General features: G+C 48.0%; 1 protein-coding gene across 2 annotated transcripts in view; it reads left to right on the plus strand.

Moving 5' to 3' along the window:
• The window catches only part of LOC140398594 (F-box/LRR-repeat protein 20), a 146345-nt gene that overhangs the window by 112907 nt on the left and 14699 nt on the right, over window positions 1–18739 (plus strand). For both annotated transcript variants that reach the window (XM_072487427.1, XM_072487429.1), the window contains exons 10-14: window positions 2067–2197; window positions 2909–2969; window positions 3440–3484; window positions 14305–14361; window positions 16296–16508. In XM_072487427.1, coding sequence (XP_072343528.1) covers window positions 2067–2197; window positions 2909–2969; window positions 3440–3484; window positions 14305–14361; window positions 16296–16508 — 507 coding nt within the window. The remainder of the gene's footprint in view (window positions 1–2066; window positions 2198–2908; window positions 2970–3439; window positions 3485–14304; window positions 14362–16295; window positions 16509–18739) is intronic.

The raw sequence follows: 18739 nt of genomic DNA on the forward strand, positions 1-18739 counted from the left end.
GGCATATCCCCCAATCTACCCTTGCCACCAAGCCAGGGGATCAACCCTGGTTTAATGAAGAGTGCAGGAGAGCATGCCAGGAGCAGCAACAGACGTACCTAAAAATGAGGTGTCAACCTGGTGAAGCTATAACACTGGGCAACTTGTGCCAAACAACATAAGCAGCAAGTAATAGACCAAGATAAGCAATTCCATAACTAACGCATCAGATCTAAGATCTGTAGTCCTGCCACATTCAGCCGTGAATGGTGGTGGACAATCAAAGAACAACTCACTGGAGGAGGAGGCTCCACAAATGGCACATCCTCAATGTTGGAAGAGCCCAGCGCATCTGGTCAAAATACATGGCTGAAGCATTTGCAACAATCTTCAGGCAGAAGTGCCGAGTGGATGATCCATTTTCCTCCATAGGTCCCCAGCATCACAGATGTCAGTCTTCAGCCAATACGATTCACTCCCATGTGATATCAAGAAATGGCTGAAGGCAGTGGATACCGCAAAGCTTATGGGTCCTGACAATATTCCGCCAATAGTACTGAAGACCTGAGCTCCAGAACTTGCCACACCTCTGGCCAAGCTGCTCCAGTACAGCTACAACACTAGCAATAGAAAAAGTGCCCAGGTGTGTCCTGTACACATGAAACAGGACAAATCCAACCCAGCCAATTACTGCCCAGTCTACTTTCCATCATCAGCAAAGTGATAGAAGGAGTCATCAACGGTGCTATCAAGTGACACTCACTCAGCAATAACTTTTTTGCGGACGCTCAGTTTGAGTTCCACCAGGGTTACTCAGCTACTGACCTCATTATAAGCTTGGTTTAAACATGGACAAGAGCTGAATGCCAGAGGTGAGGTGAGAGTGACTGCCCTTAACATCAAGGCAGCATTTGACCGAGTATGGCATCAAGGAGCCCCAGCAAAACTGAAGTCGATGGGAAGAGGGGAAAACACTCTGCTGGTTGGAGTCATACCTGGCAGAAAAGAAGATGGTTGTGGTGGTTGCAGGTCAATCATGTCTGCTCCAGGACATCTCTGCAAGGGTTCCTCGGTAGTGTCCCAGCTCAGCAAAGTTTGGGGAAATCAGCCCTTAAAGCACTTCCTCAAAGATGCACACAAGTTGAGTTATTTGAGAACCATTTCCCTTTTAGTCTTCCTAAACGTCTTAATTATTCTGCAAAGCCCGTCTTGATTTTTTTAATCGATGGTATAAATGTATGATTGCAGTTTATTGTGCGGGCAGTCCTCCAGCTGAGTGTAATTTGTGTTTTTGAGTTTGTCTTTGTGGAAATTCCATAATGTTTTGGTCCTCATTACTGAGAGGGGGGCGGGGGGGGGAAGGAAGAGGAGGGAGATCAGAATTATAGAAAAGTGCTATTTGACCCAACAAGTCTGCCTGTTCTTCATCTTGACACCCACCCACTTCCCATCTCCCTCCTTCTGTCTGCAGAAATACAGCTATCCTGACCAGTAAAATCATTAGCCTTTAAACCCTTCATAATGTGCTTTCAGAGGCTGGGAGAATTTGTATTCTGTTTAATGTTTCCCTATCAGCTTCATTTTTCTTTTCTCCTCTTGCTATGTTTTTTCCCATCGATCACCGTCTGTATAACCTTGAACTTCAGCGAGTCTGAGCGGATTGAAATACAACAGAAGCATATTAAAATTGGGACGGTTGTGCCAAAGGATTTTTACGGATTAAAACACTAATTTCCAATCTAATAAAGAGAGGTTGAACTGTTCAGTCATACAGATGGGTGGCACAGAACGTCAATGTGCAATGTATAAACACCCTGGCGTGGTATCGTCAAGTCGAAACCAATGTTGTAAAGTCAAAATGGGGTGTCAATTTATAAACATTTAAGTACCGTTCATCGTAATTCAAACATCATAAAGTCGAGGACTGCCTGTACTGTTTTTATTTCCCCCTTCCCTTTAGGGAAAGATTGGGAAGCTGTCAAGCAAAGCAACCAAGTGAATGCACCAACCTTTCAAGTGACACGACGTTGTCAAATCACTACGTGGGCCACAACTTAATAACTTGCTGTTTTTGTGTCATTTTGCAGCAAATCACGGACGAGGGACTGATTACAATTTGCAGAGGATGTCATAAACTACAGTCACTCTGCGTCTCTGGCTGCAGCAACATCACCGATGCTATTTTGAATGCGTTAGGACAGAATTGCATTCGACTTAGGTAGGCACAGTCTGTTAAGTATACATAAGCAGACGCAGCTGAGTAATGACCTTTTAGTGATTCTCCTGATGCAATTGTCTAGCTTAACCACCTGAGTGTGAAGCTATAATTGTCGATCTACATTTGCATCAGTCATAAGAAAGAAGTGTCCCTTTTTTGTACTTTCTCGTAACATTTTGCTTTACTTGTTGAACGATTGACTACCTTGGTCCTCAATTAATGACATTCACAGGAGCAACTGGGTGTTTTTGTCAGCTGAGATCATTCGAGATCGTAGGAATCTGAAAGCTTTGCTGTGTCCGATCTATGTTTTTGAATCACAGTGCTAAAATAAAATTGTATTGAATTTAACAAGAAAAGTAACCTCATAAATACTGGAAACAAAACATAAAATTGCTGGAAATACATAGCTGATGTCCACAGTAGAAAGGAAATGAAGGAAATTTCATTAAACGTTAATTGTATTTCCCGTGAACCAAATTGACTTAAGGCGACGACATGATAAAGAAAATAAATTGCATTTGTAGTGTTTTCACAATCTCAGGCTATCTCAAATCACTTCATCACCAATTAAAAATTTTGGGGGGAATAGAACATTCATCTCTGATGTTGCCAGTTGTACCAAAACCACACAAGTAGACCAAAAAGGACACATTAGCGAGATTGTCATTCAAGTTTTCCCTTTTAACAGATTTTACTTTTATTTCTCAGGATATTAGAGATTGCTAGATGTTCACAGTTAACAGACGTGGGATTTACGACATTAGCCCGGGTAAGTGCACAGATGTCCCAAGTGTAGCCTTCTGCACTGAATTGATGTTTTGAATGCCTGGAGGGCACATGGTTAGCCTCTGAAAAATACACACTTGAGCAATGCGCATTAAGTCATCAACATCACAGAGGCTGTTTTCTTGATTAAGTGTCTGTTGGAAAGAGTGACTGCGCAGGATAAATCTGTCTCGCTAATACTTGTGACAAAATGTCACCGTGCTCCAAGAGGGGTAAAACAATTCGGATGCCCGGTCTTGTACGTTATCTGAAGTGTCACTGAAGATCAGATTTTTCTTACTTCAATTTTTGATTTGTTGAAAATCATTCAACTTTTAGGTGTAAAGGTGTTGTAGACTGTAGTGAAGGCCCCCCCCCACCCCAACAAAAAAGGCAACTAGAGGAATAAAGCAAGGGAGTAGGTGAGTTAGTGCATTTTGTTTTTGCCTTAATACAGTCTGTTTCTATTTGCAGAATTGTCATGAGCTTGAGAAGATGGACCTGGAAGAGTGTGTTCAGGTGATTGAATTTTCAGAGTTTTTAAAGAGTTTTTACAAACCTTGTTCTGTGAATAAATGTTGGTTATGATTCTTCGGATTACAATAATTTTGCTCCAGACCATCACTGTCCAGGAATAACAGCCAAGTGTTTTTAGATCAGAGCCAATGGGTCTTTGAAGAAATGGGTCCTGCGAAAGCCTACCAACTGTCCTGGCTTGATACAATTCACACCTCTTTAACCTGGGGTTACCCCATCTCTGGATCTGTAAAGATTTAATCACCTGCTAATGCTCGCATTCCAAGCATTGGCTGGCATCTTTGAATCTGTCTATATATATATGTTTCTGGAGCCTACCTCTTCATTCACCTGAGGAAGGAGCAGCGCTCCGAAAGCTAGTGACATCGAAACAAACCTGTTGGACTTCAACCTGGTGTTGTAAGACTTCTTACTGTGCTCACCCCAGTCCAACGCCGGCATCTCCACATCTTTGAAGAGAGAGAGAGAAAACGGGATCTACATTATCCTGAAACCGGTTGGGTAAATGCTGGAATCTATTATGAAGGATGTGATGACTGGACCCTTAAAAAGTAATGGGCCAATTGGCCAGAGTCAACCTGAACTTCTAAAGGGGAAATCATATTTGACAAACCAGTCGGAGTTTTTTTGAGGATGTTCCGAGCAGAATAGCTAAAGGGAAACCACTGGATATATCGTACATTTGGATTTTCAGAAGGCATTTTGATAATGTGCCACACAAGTTAATAAATAAATTAGAGCATAAACGATTGCGGGGGGGGGGGGGTGCAATATACTGGCATGAATTGAGCATTCGTTAACAGATGGAAAACAGAGTAGGAATAATATGGGTCATTGTCAGGTTGGCAGGCTGTGATTGGTGGGATACTGCAAAGATCCGTACATGGGCCCCAGCTTTTGACAGCCTAGATCAATGATTTGGATGGGCGGACCATGTGAAATGTTCGCAAGTTTGCGGGTGACACAAACTGGATGGGAATGTGGGTTTGAAGATGATGCAAAGAGGCTTTGCGGGAATTTAGACAGTCTTTGTGAGTGGGAAAGAACATGGCAGATGAAATATAATGTGGATAAGTGTTAGGTGGAATGGGGGTGCAGAGTATTTCTTCAATGGTGAGTGATTGGGAGGTGTTGATGAGCAAGGACACCCAAGTCCCTTTGGACATGAGTCACTGAAAGCTATCAGGCAGGTGCGGCAGGCAATGAGGAAGGCCAATGGCATGCTGGACTTCATTGCAAAGGGAATTTGAGTGCAGGTGTTCAAGATATCTTGCTTCAATTTTATAGAACCTTTATTTTATACAAGTATTGTGTATTGTTGTGCTCCCTTTACCCAAGAAAGGCTATCCTTGCCAAGGAGGGAGCACAACTGAGGTTTGCAGACGTTTCTGGGATGGCTGGATTTAAGAGATTGAGGAGACTGGGCCTGCATTCTCTAGAGTTTAGAAGAATGAGAGACAATCTCATTCACACGTACAAAATTCTTAACGGGCTCAGCAGAGTAGATGCAGGAAGGATGTTTCGAGCCAGCAGGCACAGCTCAGAATAAGAGGGGAGCCATTTAGGACTGCGATCAGGAGGAATTCCTTCACTCAGAGCGTGGTTTATTTTCAGAATTTTCGAGCCCAGGGGCTGTGGAAGTTCAATCATTGAGTATGTGCAAGGTAGGTAATATTTCACTTCCGGTTGCGGCTAGGCGGAGCTAAGCCGCACGATTCGGCAGCTCCTGCTATCACGGACATTCGGGCTCGTTAGAGGAGCCCCAATGGAAATTTTTTCGAAGACAACCCGTGGGGAAGGGAAGAGCGAGGTCCCCCTTCAACTTTTATGGACCGGACCAGAAGTGAAACGGCCAAAAAAGCGGCATTGGAGCAGCAGGAGAAGCGAGGGAAGAAAAGCAAAATGGCAACGGCCGGGGACAAAGCGGAGTGCGGGCCGGAGCTGCAGGAGTTCATCAAGCGCTGCTTCGAGGAGCTGCGGAAGGAGATGCTGGCGCCTATGTTGTCGGCAATTGAAGGACTAGGGATGACCCAGAAGGCCCACAAGGTAAAGATCCAGGAGGTACAGAAAAGAGTCAGTGAGAATGAGGACGAGCTCTTGGGCCTGGCGGTGAGAGTGGAGCAGCATGAGGCGCTACACAAGAGGTGGACGGGAAGACTCGAAGACCTGGAGAACAGGTCGAGGAGAAAGAACCTGCGGATCCTGGGTCTCCCTGAAGGAGTGGAGGGGGCCGATGCCGGGGCGTACGCGAGCACGATGCTCGAGACGATGATGGGCGCGGAGGCCCCTTCAAGGCCGCTGGAGCTGGATGGGGCACACCGGGTGCTGGCGAGGAGGCCCAAGGCAAACGAGCCGCCAAGGGCGATGGTGGTGAGATTTCACGGGCCAAGAAGGAGCGGAGCAGCAACTGGGACAATGCAGAGATCCAAATATACCCGGACTGGAGCACGGAGGTTGCAAAGAGGAGAGTGGGGTTCAACCGGGCCAAGGCGGTGTTGCACCGGAAAGGAGTGAGATTCGGAATGCTGCAGCCAGCGCGACTGTGGGTCACACACAAGGATCAGCACCATTATTTTGAAACGCCTGAAGAGGCGTGGACCTTCATTCAAACCAAAAAGTTGGCCTCAAACTGAGGGTTTGTGAGGGTGGGCGGGTTGTTGTATATAGGGGGTCAATCACGCGCAGGAAATGTTACATGGGCTGGGGGAGAGAGACAAGGCCGCGACAGGAGCTGCGCCAGAGGGGGAAGGGTAGGCTTAGGAAAGCGCGGGTTTTTCCCGCGCTAGGGAATAAAGGCGGGAAGGGGAATGGAGGAACGCGCACTGATTGGGAGACTCCCACATGGGGAGGCCAATGGGACGGCGGGGGAAGCCGGGGTCAGCTGACTTACGGGAGTGATATGGGGGGAGCAAAAACATGGGTCTAGCGGGGGGGAGGGGGGTATGGGGGAGGAAAAAGGGTTGCTGCTACACTGACCGAAAGGGAATGGGACACAGAAGAGGTGGTCGGGGCGGGGGTCTCCCGGCTGGGGGACTGGAGGGCGGCGCGGACACGGGACTGGCCTAAAAAAGGAGATGGCTAGTCGGCCCTCCAATCCGGCTGATAACGTGGAACGTGAGGGGCCTGAACGGGCTGGTGAAGAGGGCCCGAGTGTTCGCGCACTTAAAGGGACTGAAGGCAGACGTGGTCATGCTCCAAGAGACACACCTGAAGGTGGCGGACCAGGTCAGGTTAAGAAAGGGATGGGTAGGACAGGTATTCCATTCGGGGCTGGACGCGAAGAATAGAGGGGTGGCAATATTGGTGGGGAAGCGGGTGTCATTTGAGGCCAAGAATATCGTAGTGGATAACGGAGGGCGATATGTGATGGTGAGCGGTAAGTTGCAGGGGACGTGGGTGGTGTTGGTAAATGTGTACGCCCCGAACTGGGATGATGCCGGATTCATGAAGTGCATGTTGGGGCGCATTCCGGACCTGAAGGTAGGAGGCCTGATAATGGGTGGGGACCTCAATACGGTGTTGGACCCAGCACTGGACCACTCCAGATCGAGGACTGGAAAGAGGCCGGCGGCGGCCAGGGTGCTTAGGGGGTTTATGGATCAGATGGGGGGAGTGGACCCGTGGAGGTTTGCCAGGCCGCAGGCCAGGGAATTTTCTTTTTTCTCCCACGTGCACAAAGCCTACTCCCGGATAGATTTTTTAATCCTGGGCAGGGCGCTCATCCCGAGGGTGGAGGGAACGGAGTATTCGGCCATAGCCGTTTCAGATCACGCCCCGCACTGGGTGGAACTGGTGCTGGGAGAGGAGAGGGACCGCTGTGGCGGCTGGATGTGGGACTGCTGGCAGATGAGGTGGTGTGTGGGAAGGTGAGGGGGTGCATCGAAAGGTACTTGGAGGCCAACGACAACGGGAAGGTGCGGGTGGGGGTGGTATGGGAGGCGGTGAACAGGGGAGAGCTAATCTCCATCAGGGCTCATAGGGAGAAGACAGAGGGCATGGAAAGGGAGAGGTTAGTGGGGGAGATTTTAAGAGTGGACAGGAGATACGCAGAGGCCCCTGAGGAGGGATTACTTGGGGAAAGACGACGTCTCCAGACGGAGTTTGACCTGTTGACCACAGGGAAGGCAGAGGCACAGTGGCGGAAGGCGCAGGGGGCGACCTACGAGTATGGGAAAAAGGCGAGTCGGATGCTGGCACACCAGCTCCGTAAGAGGATGGCAGCGAGGGAAATAGGGGGAGTCAAGGATGGAAGGGGAGCCACGGTGCGGAGTGCGACGAAAATAAACGAGGTATTCAAGGCCTTCTATGAGGAGCTGTACAGATCCCAGCCCCCAGCGGGGGAAGAGGGGTTGAGACGATTCCTAGACCAACTGAGATTCCTGAGGGTGGAGGAGCAAGAGGTGGCTGGTTTGGGGGCACCAATTGGGTTGGAGGAGCTGAGCAAGGGTTTGGGGAGTATGCAGGCGGGGAAGGGACCGGACGGGTTCCCGGTGGAGTTCTACAGAAAGTACGTAGACCTGTTGGCCCCGCTACTAGTGAGGACCTTTAATGAGGCAAGAGAGGAGGGGACCCTGCCCCCGACAATGTCGGAAGCGACAATTTCTTTGATCTTAAAGCGGGACAAGGACCCACTGCAATGTGGATCGTACAGGCCGATCTCGCTCCTCAACGTGGATGCTAAGTTGCTGGCAAAAGTGCTGGCTACGAGGATCGAAGACTGTGTCCCGGGGGTGATCCACGAGGACCAGACAGGATTTGTAAAGGGCAGGCAACTAAACACCAATGTACGGCGGCTCTTAAACGTGATAATGATGCCACCGGAGGAGGGAGAGGCGGAGATAGTGGCAGCTATGGACGCGGAGAAGGCCTTTGACCGAGTAGAGTGGGAGTACCTCTGGGAAGTGCTGCGCAGGTTTGGGTTCGGGGGAGGGTTTATTCGTTGGGTCAAGCTCCTTTACAGAGCCCCGGTGGCGAGTGTGGTGACGAACCGGCGGAGGTCGGAGTACTTTCGGCTGTACCGAGGGACGAGGCAGGGGTGCCCCCTGTCCCCCCTGTTGTTTGCATTGGCGATCGAACCCTTGGCCATATCATTGAGGGAGTCTAGGAAATGGAGGGGGGTGGTCCGAGGGGGAGAAGAGCATCGGGTGTCGCTGTATGCGGATGACCTGTTGCTGTATGTGGCAGATCCAGTGGAGGGGATGGTGGAGGTCATGCAGACTCTAAGGGAGTTTGGGGATTTTTCGGGCGACAAGCTCAATGTAGGGAAGAGTGAGCTTTTTGTAGTACAGGCAGGGGACCAAGAAAGGGAGATAGGGGATTACCGCTGAGGAGGGCGGAGGGGAGCTTTCGGTACCTGGGGATCCAGATAGCCAGGAGTTGGGGGGCCCTACATAAACTGAATCTGACGAGGTTGGTGGAGCAGATGGAGGAGGACTTCAAAAGATGTGACATGTTACCGCTCTCGCTAACGGGTAGAGTGCAGTCGGTCAAAATGGTGGTCCTTCCGAGGTTTCTTTTTGTGTTTCAGTGCCTTCCCATCGTGATCACCAAGGCCTTTTTTAAGAGAGTAGGCAGGAGTATTATCGGGTTTGTGTGGGCGAATATGCCCCCGAGGGTAAGGAGAGGGTTTCTGGAACGCAGAAGGGTCCGAGGAGGGTTGGCGCAGCCGAACCTAGGGAGCTACTACTGGGCAGCAAATGTGGCAATGATCCGCAAGTGGGTGATGGAGGGAGAGGGGGCGGCATGGAAGAGGGTGGAGATGGTGTCCTGTAAAGGAACGAGCCTGGGGGCGTTGGTGACGGCGCCGCTGCCGCTCTCGCCGTCAAAGTATACCACGAGCCCGGTGGTGGCGGCAACGCTAAGAATCTGGGGCCAGTGGAGACGGCACAGGGGTGCAGTGGGAGCCTCGGTGTGGCCCCCGATCAGGGGTAACCACCGGTTTGTCCCGGGGAGGATGGACGGGGGGTTTTAGAGCTGGCATCGGGCGGGGATTAGAAGAATGGGGGACCTGTTTATCGATGGAACGTTTGCGAGCCTAGGGGCACTGGAGGAGAAGTTTGAGATACCCCCGGGAAATGCTTTTAGATACATGCAGGTGAGGGCGTTTGTGAGGCGGCAGGTGAGGGAGTTCCCGTTGCTCCCGGCACAGGAAATTCAAGACAGGGTGATCTCGGGTGTGTGGGTCGGGGAGGGCAGGGTGTCGGCAATATATCAGGAGATGAAAGAAGAGGGGGAAGCATTGGTAGAGGAGCTGAAGGGTAAATGGGAGGAGGAGCTGGGGGAGGAGATCGAGGAGGGGTTATGGGCTGATGCCCTAGGTAGGGTTAATTCCTCCTCCTCGTGTGCCAGCCTCAGCCTGATACAATTTAAGGTGGTTCACAGAGCGCACTTGACGGGGGCGAGGTTGAGTAGGTTCTTTGGGGTAGAGGTGCTCAGGGAGTCCGGCGAACCATGTCCATATGTTTTGGTCATGCCCGGCACTGGAGGGGTTCTGGAGAGGAGTGGCGGGAGCAATATCTCAGGTGGTGAAAGTCCGGGTCAAGCCAAGCTGGGGGCTAGCAATATTCGGAGTAGTGGACGAGCCTGGAGTAAACGACATGGCTGGGTTCATAAAGTTGGAGAGGATAAAGTTTGCCTTGAGAGGGTCTGCGCAGGGTTCTACAGGCGGTGGCAACTGTTCCTAGACTATCTCGTGGAGCGTTAGAGGAAGGTCAGCCAGCAGCAGCAGCAACCGGGGTGACGTCCTGTGAGGTGGGGGAGGGGGGCTTGTCTGGGGGGTGGATGGGCAAGAGAAAACATGAAGGATTTGGGAAACTGGCACGTGTGGGAGAGAGCCAATGTACAAAGCTATGTAACATATCGTTTTACCATGTATATATCTTGCTATGTGATTCCTTGCTATTTTGTTACGGGGGGGGTTATTGTTTGTAAGGGTGAAAAATTGTATTAAACAACTTTAATAAATATATATATATTTTTTAAAAGGTAGGTAATATTTCTGGAGACTAATGACATCAAGGGATTTGGGGATGGTGTAGAAAATGACTGAGGTAGACGATCATCCATGCTTGCGTTGAGTGGCAGTAAAGGCTTGAGGGGCTGAATGACCTACTCTTCCTATGTTCCATGATTGTGAATTCACAGCCAGTGGCACTACTATCAATAGCAAGTTATTTTTCCACTGAGCAGAAGAAATTGGAATGAGCTGACAATGGCTATATTTTTCCTCTTCGTGTTAACCCAGGAATGGATTAATGGTACTACAGTGCTTCCCAAACCTCCCAACCCCAAAATCACACGTCACCACCCACAGTTTGGGAAACTCTGGAGTATAGCTTCTGATTTTTTAATTTTGCCTGTTTTGTTCGGAGTTCTCATTGTGAAAGTGGGGCATGATGTCAGCTGGTCTTGCCTCTGCTAACCAAGTGTTCTGCCCGTTGACCCAATCCCAGAGCTGCACTCATTACAGTCCGATGGACTTTGACCACGCATGATAGGTTTTCTTTTCACGCAAAGAATCCAGTTCATTTTATTTTGGTCAACCAAGAGAGATCATTGACTGATGTCCTTAAATTTGATACTTCTGCCACACGGGACAAATTTATTTTTGGAGTCAACTGATTGTTAACTCCCACACGATCAGCATTAAATCTGTTATTATCCTGAGAGGGAAGTCACAGTTTAGTTCTTTGTTTTCCAAGCAGAATCCAGCAACAATTTCCTGACGAGCCATTTGCTTCCTGCTCATGGCTCCTGGTGCATCACCTTATTCTGTTCTCCCATTTCAGATTCTCTTGCTTGAAATTGTTCAGTGTTCAGCTTCCACTCACTGTACTTGTGAAGTAGATTCTGTCTGACGACAATGCTTAATTGATTGGAATCAGCGTGCTGTAGCTGACACTTGATCGGACTTCAGCTGTAGAACTGCAAATGGGAGCTGAACAGTGCTTTTATCGGATGCATCATGTATTCTTCTTCAACTGCATCACAGGCAATGTGTACACCTAACTGAACAAGAGAAACCTTGGTCCTTCAACCCTTTTAAAACTATCCCAAGCAGCTGCTGAAATGAACATGACCATCTTTAATCTGGAAAGCAGGATTCTGAATTAATATCCATAATTCGCAGATAGGTCTTGATAGTTGAATAAGTAACAAAGTACTTTACATTGTTTTCAATAATGAAATAATTTTGGTATTTGTGTGGGGGCCTTATTTTGTTCAAATATTTCAAAGCACCTCACAAAATGAACTTCATCTGAGCAACCAGAGATGCCATGTCGTGCCAGCAGCATTCCACAGAGCGACGAATGGCCAATATATCTGTTTTGTTGGGTGGTGGGTAGGGAGGAATTTTGACCACGAGATGCTCATGTTGATCTGAATCACTGAAATGCTCGGGGTTTGGGGTGAACATCAAAAGTGTGGCACTCCTAACAATACAGCACTCTTTCAGTGCTGCTCTGGAGTGGTAGCCCATTTGAATTCAAACACTGCCTGGAACCCATAATCCCCTGATGCAGAGGCAGCTAAACTGGTACTTTAGATCTAAAAGTTCATGCATAACCACAATGAAATATCCAACCTCTGTGATCATCAGATTTTAAGAAATTACATTAAGCCCAATACTCTCTGGACAAATGGCTAATGAAGCCCAAAAATATTGAGCTGGCTTTCTATGCAGATCTAACATGCCTTCCTCTGCAGACTTCCCATATTTTGGTTCACAGCTCTTAGTGTTATGGACAGGGGTAAGGGAGACCTGAAACCCAATTCCCTTCCCTAATTGTCTGTAATCAGTGTGTCTTTGAAAAGGTGTGCCTTAGCTCCTGAGTGTGTGGTCAGTTTAAATAACCAGCAGATAGCTGACATGGGTTTTTCAAAAAAGGATTATATTATTTATTTACCCTGAAAGTATAACACCAAGTCATTCACATGGTGCGCGCACATGCTCGAGGGAAAAATACAGGCAAAGAGAAGAGTGCATGCTTGCATGTAATACACAAAAAGATAGTTTGTAGTTCAAGTGTTTGGCTTGCGTTAGGAAAAATAATGCGTTGCAAGACCAATGAAGAAAGGTAGTCTCGGTGGATTCAATAGCTGGACTCGTATATCAGATTTGTTGCAAAATTCTCTCAAGGATGTGGATTTTCAGCAGGTTACAAAGTTAGTTCCTTGCAGGCTTACCAAGAGCTAACAGTTCTGTACTGGTGGACTTGCAAAGGACCAGGTTGGGAGACCTTTAGATTTACATTCTTCAGTTTTCAAAGGCAGAGCTGTTGCTGCCGTTTCTGCTGTGGCCTCTGCAGTTGTTGCTCGCAGATTGCTTGGTTTCACCCTGGTTCTTGGGGTAATAAGATTTGTTCGCTGTAGCCGATTACGGTAGAATGATGGAGTGTAGATTAATTTGTTCTTAATCTCAGACAAAAGTTCGGCACAACATCGTGGGCCGAAGGGCCTGTTCTGTGCTGCATTTTTCTATTTTCTATGTCAGTCACATGATCAATACTTCTGTTGTCCACCCAGACTGATTTGAAGTTCGACGTCTTTGCTGCACAATGAATGATGAATGGGAGGTGGTTACACTTGATCTATGATGAACGGGTTTCTTTACATCTTTTGAATTCGGAAAGAGGGAGTCTGGAATTACATTGATTTTCGTTTTGGATAAGTTCATAAATGGTAGATGTGTGAATTCCACAGATTTATTTTTGTCTTGGCTTGTCCGTTAAAGGGGGCACCCTACCCATGGTCATTCAATTAGGGACTTTCTAGATGTTTGAGAAATGTGTGTGCCGAAATTGCGAAAGTCACCTGACTTTTGGCAACCACCTTAGCTACCTTTTTAAAGTCCATTTTTGAGTCTGCAGTTCCAGAAAATCTATACTGAATGGAGTCCATATCTATTTCATCATTTTATGATTCATGATTGAAGATCCACCATGAAATGTAACCTCGCACAATTGCCACGGAAAATCAGTTCATTGTGCCGCCTGTGATTAACGTCATATTATACAATTTCAACAAATTTCTGCTTTTAATGAATAAACAACATGATGTCCAATCCTTTATAAAACTCCCGTTAAACCTCAAGGACAAATAAGGATGAGCCTTGCCAACAATGATCACATCGCATGAGGGAATAAGAAAAAAGCTACCTTTGCTTGTCTGAGAAAAGTGCTTTTAGGTGCCATGAATCCTAGGACCATGGTACATAACATTAACCTCATTCCAGAATTATGTTATCATTGAACAATGAAAACGTCTTGAAGTACCTAGTCATAGTAACCAGTGTTAAATTGTTACATCATAGAACAATGTAACGTCACCTTTTGGCCATTCAATGTTAGAGAATCCATCATATATCTGTTTTTGAAACGTTGCAAAAACGGTGGGCCAATAAATGTTGGTCCTCCAGTAAAGCTCGCATCCTCCAAGTGATTACTTTAAATGTATAATTCACAAATAAATTGTTACTTCCCCTCCTGCCCACCACTTTGCTAACTCAGCGCAAACTGGAAGTAGATTTGTTACAGATTTATTCAAAGAGTGAATGAAGTCAAGATATCAAGGTTTTCAGAAAAGATAAAATAATATTTGGCATTTCAATGCTTCTGCAACCAGTGGACTGTTGATCAAAACGTTTGCGAATTGCTCTATCCCTGACCAAAAAAGGAATCCAAAAAATTTGGCAATGTAGTTATTGAAACTGCTGACCCTGTCTGAAAGCTGATGTATTGCAGCAGTACGTTTCTATATACCATGTTGACTCATTCAATTTACTTTTGTTTTCCCACTGACAGATCACGGACAATACTTTAATTCAGCTTTCCATCTACTGCCCAAGGCTTCAAGTATTGGTGAGTAGAAACAGAAAAATAGGATCCGGTCGTTCAGCTTCCTGAATGTGTTCCACCTTTCAGTTAGATTGTGCTGATCTCTAATTCCATGAACCACTGTTTCATACTTATAATTCCCTCACCTTAAAATAATCTTATCAAACTGCATTTCACATTTTCAGTTGATGCCTGGCCTTTGATAGCCAATTTTGAGGCTCAGTTGTTTTTGTGAAGGAGTGCTTCCTTATGTCACCCCTGAACTGCCTCGCTCTAATTTTATGTAGCGTTGTTCTGGGCTCCTCACCATAGGAAGTAAGTTTCCCCCTGGCAACTCCTTTAATCATCTTGAGAGGTTTCAATATGTTAGTCAGCAACGATAGAATCCCGACAGTACACAAGGAGGCCATTCAGCCCACACGTCTGCCCTGACCCTCTGAAAGAGTACCCTGACTCGGCCCACTCCCCTACCCTATCCCCGCAACCCCACCCAACCTGCGTCCCTGGACAAGTTAGCATGGCCAATCCACCTAACCTGCACATCATTGGACTATGGGAGGAAACCCACACAGACATGGGGAGAATGTGCAGGACTCCACACAGTCTTCATTGTACTAATAGCCTTCATTGTACTAACACAGCACTACACCCAATTTTCATTTTCATGAGGTGCTTTGCTTAACAAGTTGTGTAATTATAGTATTTTGATGTTCTCACAAAACTTGCACATTATTGAAAACCAATCTCTTTTTTTTGCAAACTGAGATAGTTTTCATGCCAAGTCTTCGCTCTGTTTTGTTTTATCCCTTTGCCTTTTCCCCCTCTCCCCTTCCCCTTGTTAAGTCTGAGTGTTGGGCCTACTAAATCTATTCAGAACCCAACAATGACAAGATTCTTGATGCTTGTCCAGAAGACCACTTTGGCCATCAGGGTAACTTGAGCCAAACACTGGTCTTAAGTTTCCATCAGTGCTTTGAGCTGGCAGGAAAATCAACAGTAGCACCTGTGGACTTGTGTTGCGCAACTGTTAGCTGTCCAAAAATGCTACTTTCACATTTACCATAGGCAGATTCTTGTGTCTAACCCTGCCCTTAAAAAAAAAAACTCTACACCGTGCAAAAGGAAATGAGTTGACTTTGTGGGTGCCCAAATTCTACAATAAAAATTCAACATTAGATTTATGTGTCTGCAATTGTTTTTACTACCCCTCTAACTTTGGTTGTGTTTCATTAACGACCCTGTTTTCTTTATTTCTGCTGGTGAGATTTACAACTTGCTGGCATTCATGTGATATCGATTTTCCTAATTATGTGCAATTATTCTGCTGTAATTTCTGCTGTAATGGTTTTCAATTTTCTATGCTCGTGATTTTTAGGATTTGCTCTCTACTGGATGTGCTGCTTTTCCTTTTCATCCGCTTTCCCAATAACTGCCGGAAGGCAAAGATTTCAGAAATATTTGGAGTGTGACCAAGCGCCCTTAGGACCTCCATTTGGTGGAAAACAAACAAACTCATTGTGGCAGGCAATGATCGGAACATTTTAAATAGGAATGTTGGGAACTAGCACCTGCGCTTGACAGATTTTAATGCAAGCTTTATTTCTGCACTTGGAACTGGGTTTTAAATTGAGCCCTGGGTTTTAAATTGCTCCCTCATCTCTCCCAGCCCCTTCTGGCCAGGATCTCGACTGACTCTGTCCTTATATGCATCCTTCCCCTCTCTTTGACACCTCAACCCTACATTCCGAAGCATCCTTGCTTAACCCCTTCCTACTCTCCAGTTCTCTCCCCACCTTGGAAAGATCTATTTGAAACTTGTTTTGACCAAGCTTTCATTCCCCGACCTACCTAGTCCTTCCCTTCCTGGCATGGAATCTGTTTTATCTTCTCTGCAGTAATTGAAGTTGAAAGCACTGTGTGAATTAAGTTAATGTTTCCAACACATTTGCCTGATGCAGAGTTTATCGCACTGTGAATTGATCACCGACGATGGAATTCGCCATCTTGGGAATGGGGCCTGTGCTCATGATCGATTGGAAGTGATAGAGTTAGATAACTGTCCTCTGATCACGGACGCATCACTCGAACATTTAAAGAACTGTCACAGTCTGGAGAGGATAGAGCTGTATGACTGTCAGCAGATAACACGCGCAGGGATCAAGAGACTCCGGGTAAGCGGCTTGTTCTCTTCTGTGTGCTTGAGCCATATTTGTTTATTTATTAGATTATAGCTGTTACCTGGTTATTTGTCCACAATCCTACACATTATATTTAATTACTTTTATTGTATCCCAGTGACCCTCATTTGACATTTCTTACACAAATCAGAGGAATGATAAGGGCAACAGTGGCACAACTAATTACTCTTGTGGATATGTGACCTCAAGTCTAATTAACATGTCAACGTTAGATGAGTTACTTCACAAGTTAATTTCTGTTCAGGCCGTGGATCGGGGTTTTATTTGTGGGTAGGTCAGTTGAAAGATTGCAGACATTGTGGCCCTCGGTACTTTCTGTTCATGAAGTTTTTTTCACTGTGTATCTCTCTGTCTCGCTCTCTCTCTGTCTGTCGCTCTCTCTCTGTCTGTCGCTCTCTCTCTGTCTGTCGCTCTCTCTCTGTCTGTCGCTCTCTCTCTGTCTGTCGCTCTCTCTCTGTCTGTCGCTCTCTCTGTCTGTCGCGCTCTCTCTGTCTGTCGCGCTCTCTCTGTCTGTGGCGCTCTCTCTGTCTGTGGCGCTCTCTCTGTCTGTGGCGCTCTCTCTGTCTGTGGCGCTCTCTCTGTCTGTGGCGCTCTCTCTGTCTGTGGCGCTCTCTCTGTCTGTGGCGCTCTCTCTGTCTGTGGCGCTCTCTCTGTCTGTGGCGCTCTCTCTGTCTGTGGCGCTCTCTCTGTCTGTGGCGCTCTCTCTGTCTGTCGCGCTCTCTCTGTCTGTCGCGCTCTCTCTGTCTGTCGCGCTCTCTCTGTCTGTCGCGCTCTCTCTGTCTGTCGCGCTCTCTCTGTCTGTCGCGCTCTCTCTGTCTGTCGCGCTCTCTCTGTCTGTCGCGCTCTCTCTGTCTGTCGCGCTCTCTCTGTCTGTCGCGCTCTCTCTGTCTGTCGCGCTCTCTCTGTCTGTCGCGCTCTCTCTGTCTGTCGCGCTCTCTCTGTCTGTCGCGCTCTCTCTGTCTGTCGCGCTCTCTCTGTCTGTCGCGCTCTCTCTGTCTGTCGCGCTCTCTCTGTCTGTCGCGCTCTCTCTGTCTGTCGCGCTCTCTCTGTCTGTCGCGCTCTCTCTGTCTGTCGCGCTCTCTCTGTCTGTCGCGCTCTCTCTGTCTGTCGCGCTCTCTCTGTCTGTCGCGCTCTCTCTGTCTGTCGCGCTCTCTCTGTCTGTCGCGCTCTCTCTGTCTGTCGCGCTCTCTCTGTCTGTCGCGCTCTCTCTGTCTGTCGCGCTCTCTCTGTCTGTCGCGCTCTCTCTGTCTGTCGCGCTCTCTCTGTCTGTCGCGCTCTCTCTGTCTGTCGCGCTCTCTCTGTCTGTCGCGCTCTCTCTGTCTGTCGCGCTCTCTCTGTCTGTCGCGCTCTCTCTGTCTGTCGCGCTCTCTCTGTCTGTCGCGCTCTCTCTGTCTGTCGCGCTCTCTCTGTCTGTCGCGCTCTCTCTGTCTGTCGCGCTCTCTCTGTCTGTCGCGCTCTCTCTGTCTGTCGCGCTCTCTCTGTCTGTCGCGCTCTCTCTGTCTGTCGCGCTCTCTCTGTCTGTCGCGCTCTCTCTGTCTGTCGCGCTCTCTCTGTCTGTCGCGCTCTCTCTGTCTGTCGCGCTCTCTCTGTCTGTCGCGCTCTCTCTGTCTGTCGCGCTCTCTCTGTCTGTCGCGCTCTCTCTGTCTGTCGCGCTCTCTCTGTCTGTCGCGCTCTCTCTGTCTGTCGCGCTCTCTCTGTCTGTCGCGCTCTCTCTGTCTGTCGCGCTCTCTCTGTCTGTCGCTCTCTCTCTGTCTGTCGCTCTCTCTCTGTCTGTCGCTCTCTCTCTGTCTGTCGCTCTCTCTCTGTCTGTCGCTCTCTCTCTGTCTGTCGCTCTCTCTCTGTCTGTCGCTCTCTCTCTGTATGTCGCTCTCTCTCTGCCTGTCGCTCTCTCTCTGCCTGTCGCTCTCTCTCTGCCTGTCGCTCTCTCTCTGCCTGTCGCTCTCTCTCTGTCTGTCGCTCTCTCTCTGTATGTCGCTCTCTCTCTGTCTGTCGCTCTCTCTCTGTCTGTCGCTCTCTCTCTGTCTGTCGCTCTCTCTCTGTCTGTCGCTCTCTCTCTGTCTGTCGCTCTCTCTCTGCCTGTCGCTCTCTCTCTGCCTGTCGCTCTCTCTCTGCCTGTCGCTCTCTCTCTGCCTGTCGCTCTCTCTCTGGCTGTCGCTCTCTCTCTGGCTGTCGCTCTCTCTCTGGCTGTCGCTCTCTCTCTGGCT

The sequence above is a fragment of the Scyliorhinus torazame genome, chromosome 21, assembly GCF_047496885.1.
Source record: "Scyliorhinus torazame isolate Kashiwa2021f chromosome 21, sScyTor2.1, whole genome shotgun sequence".
NCBI lineage: Eukaryota > Metazoa > Chordata > Chondrichthyes > Carcharhiniformes > Scyliorhinidae > Scyliorhinus > Scyliorhinus torazame.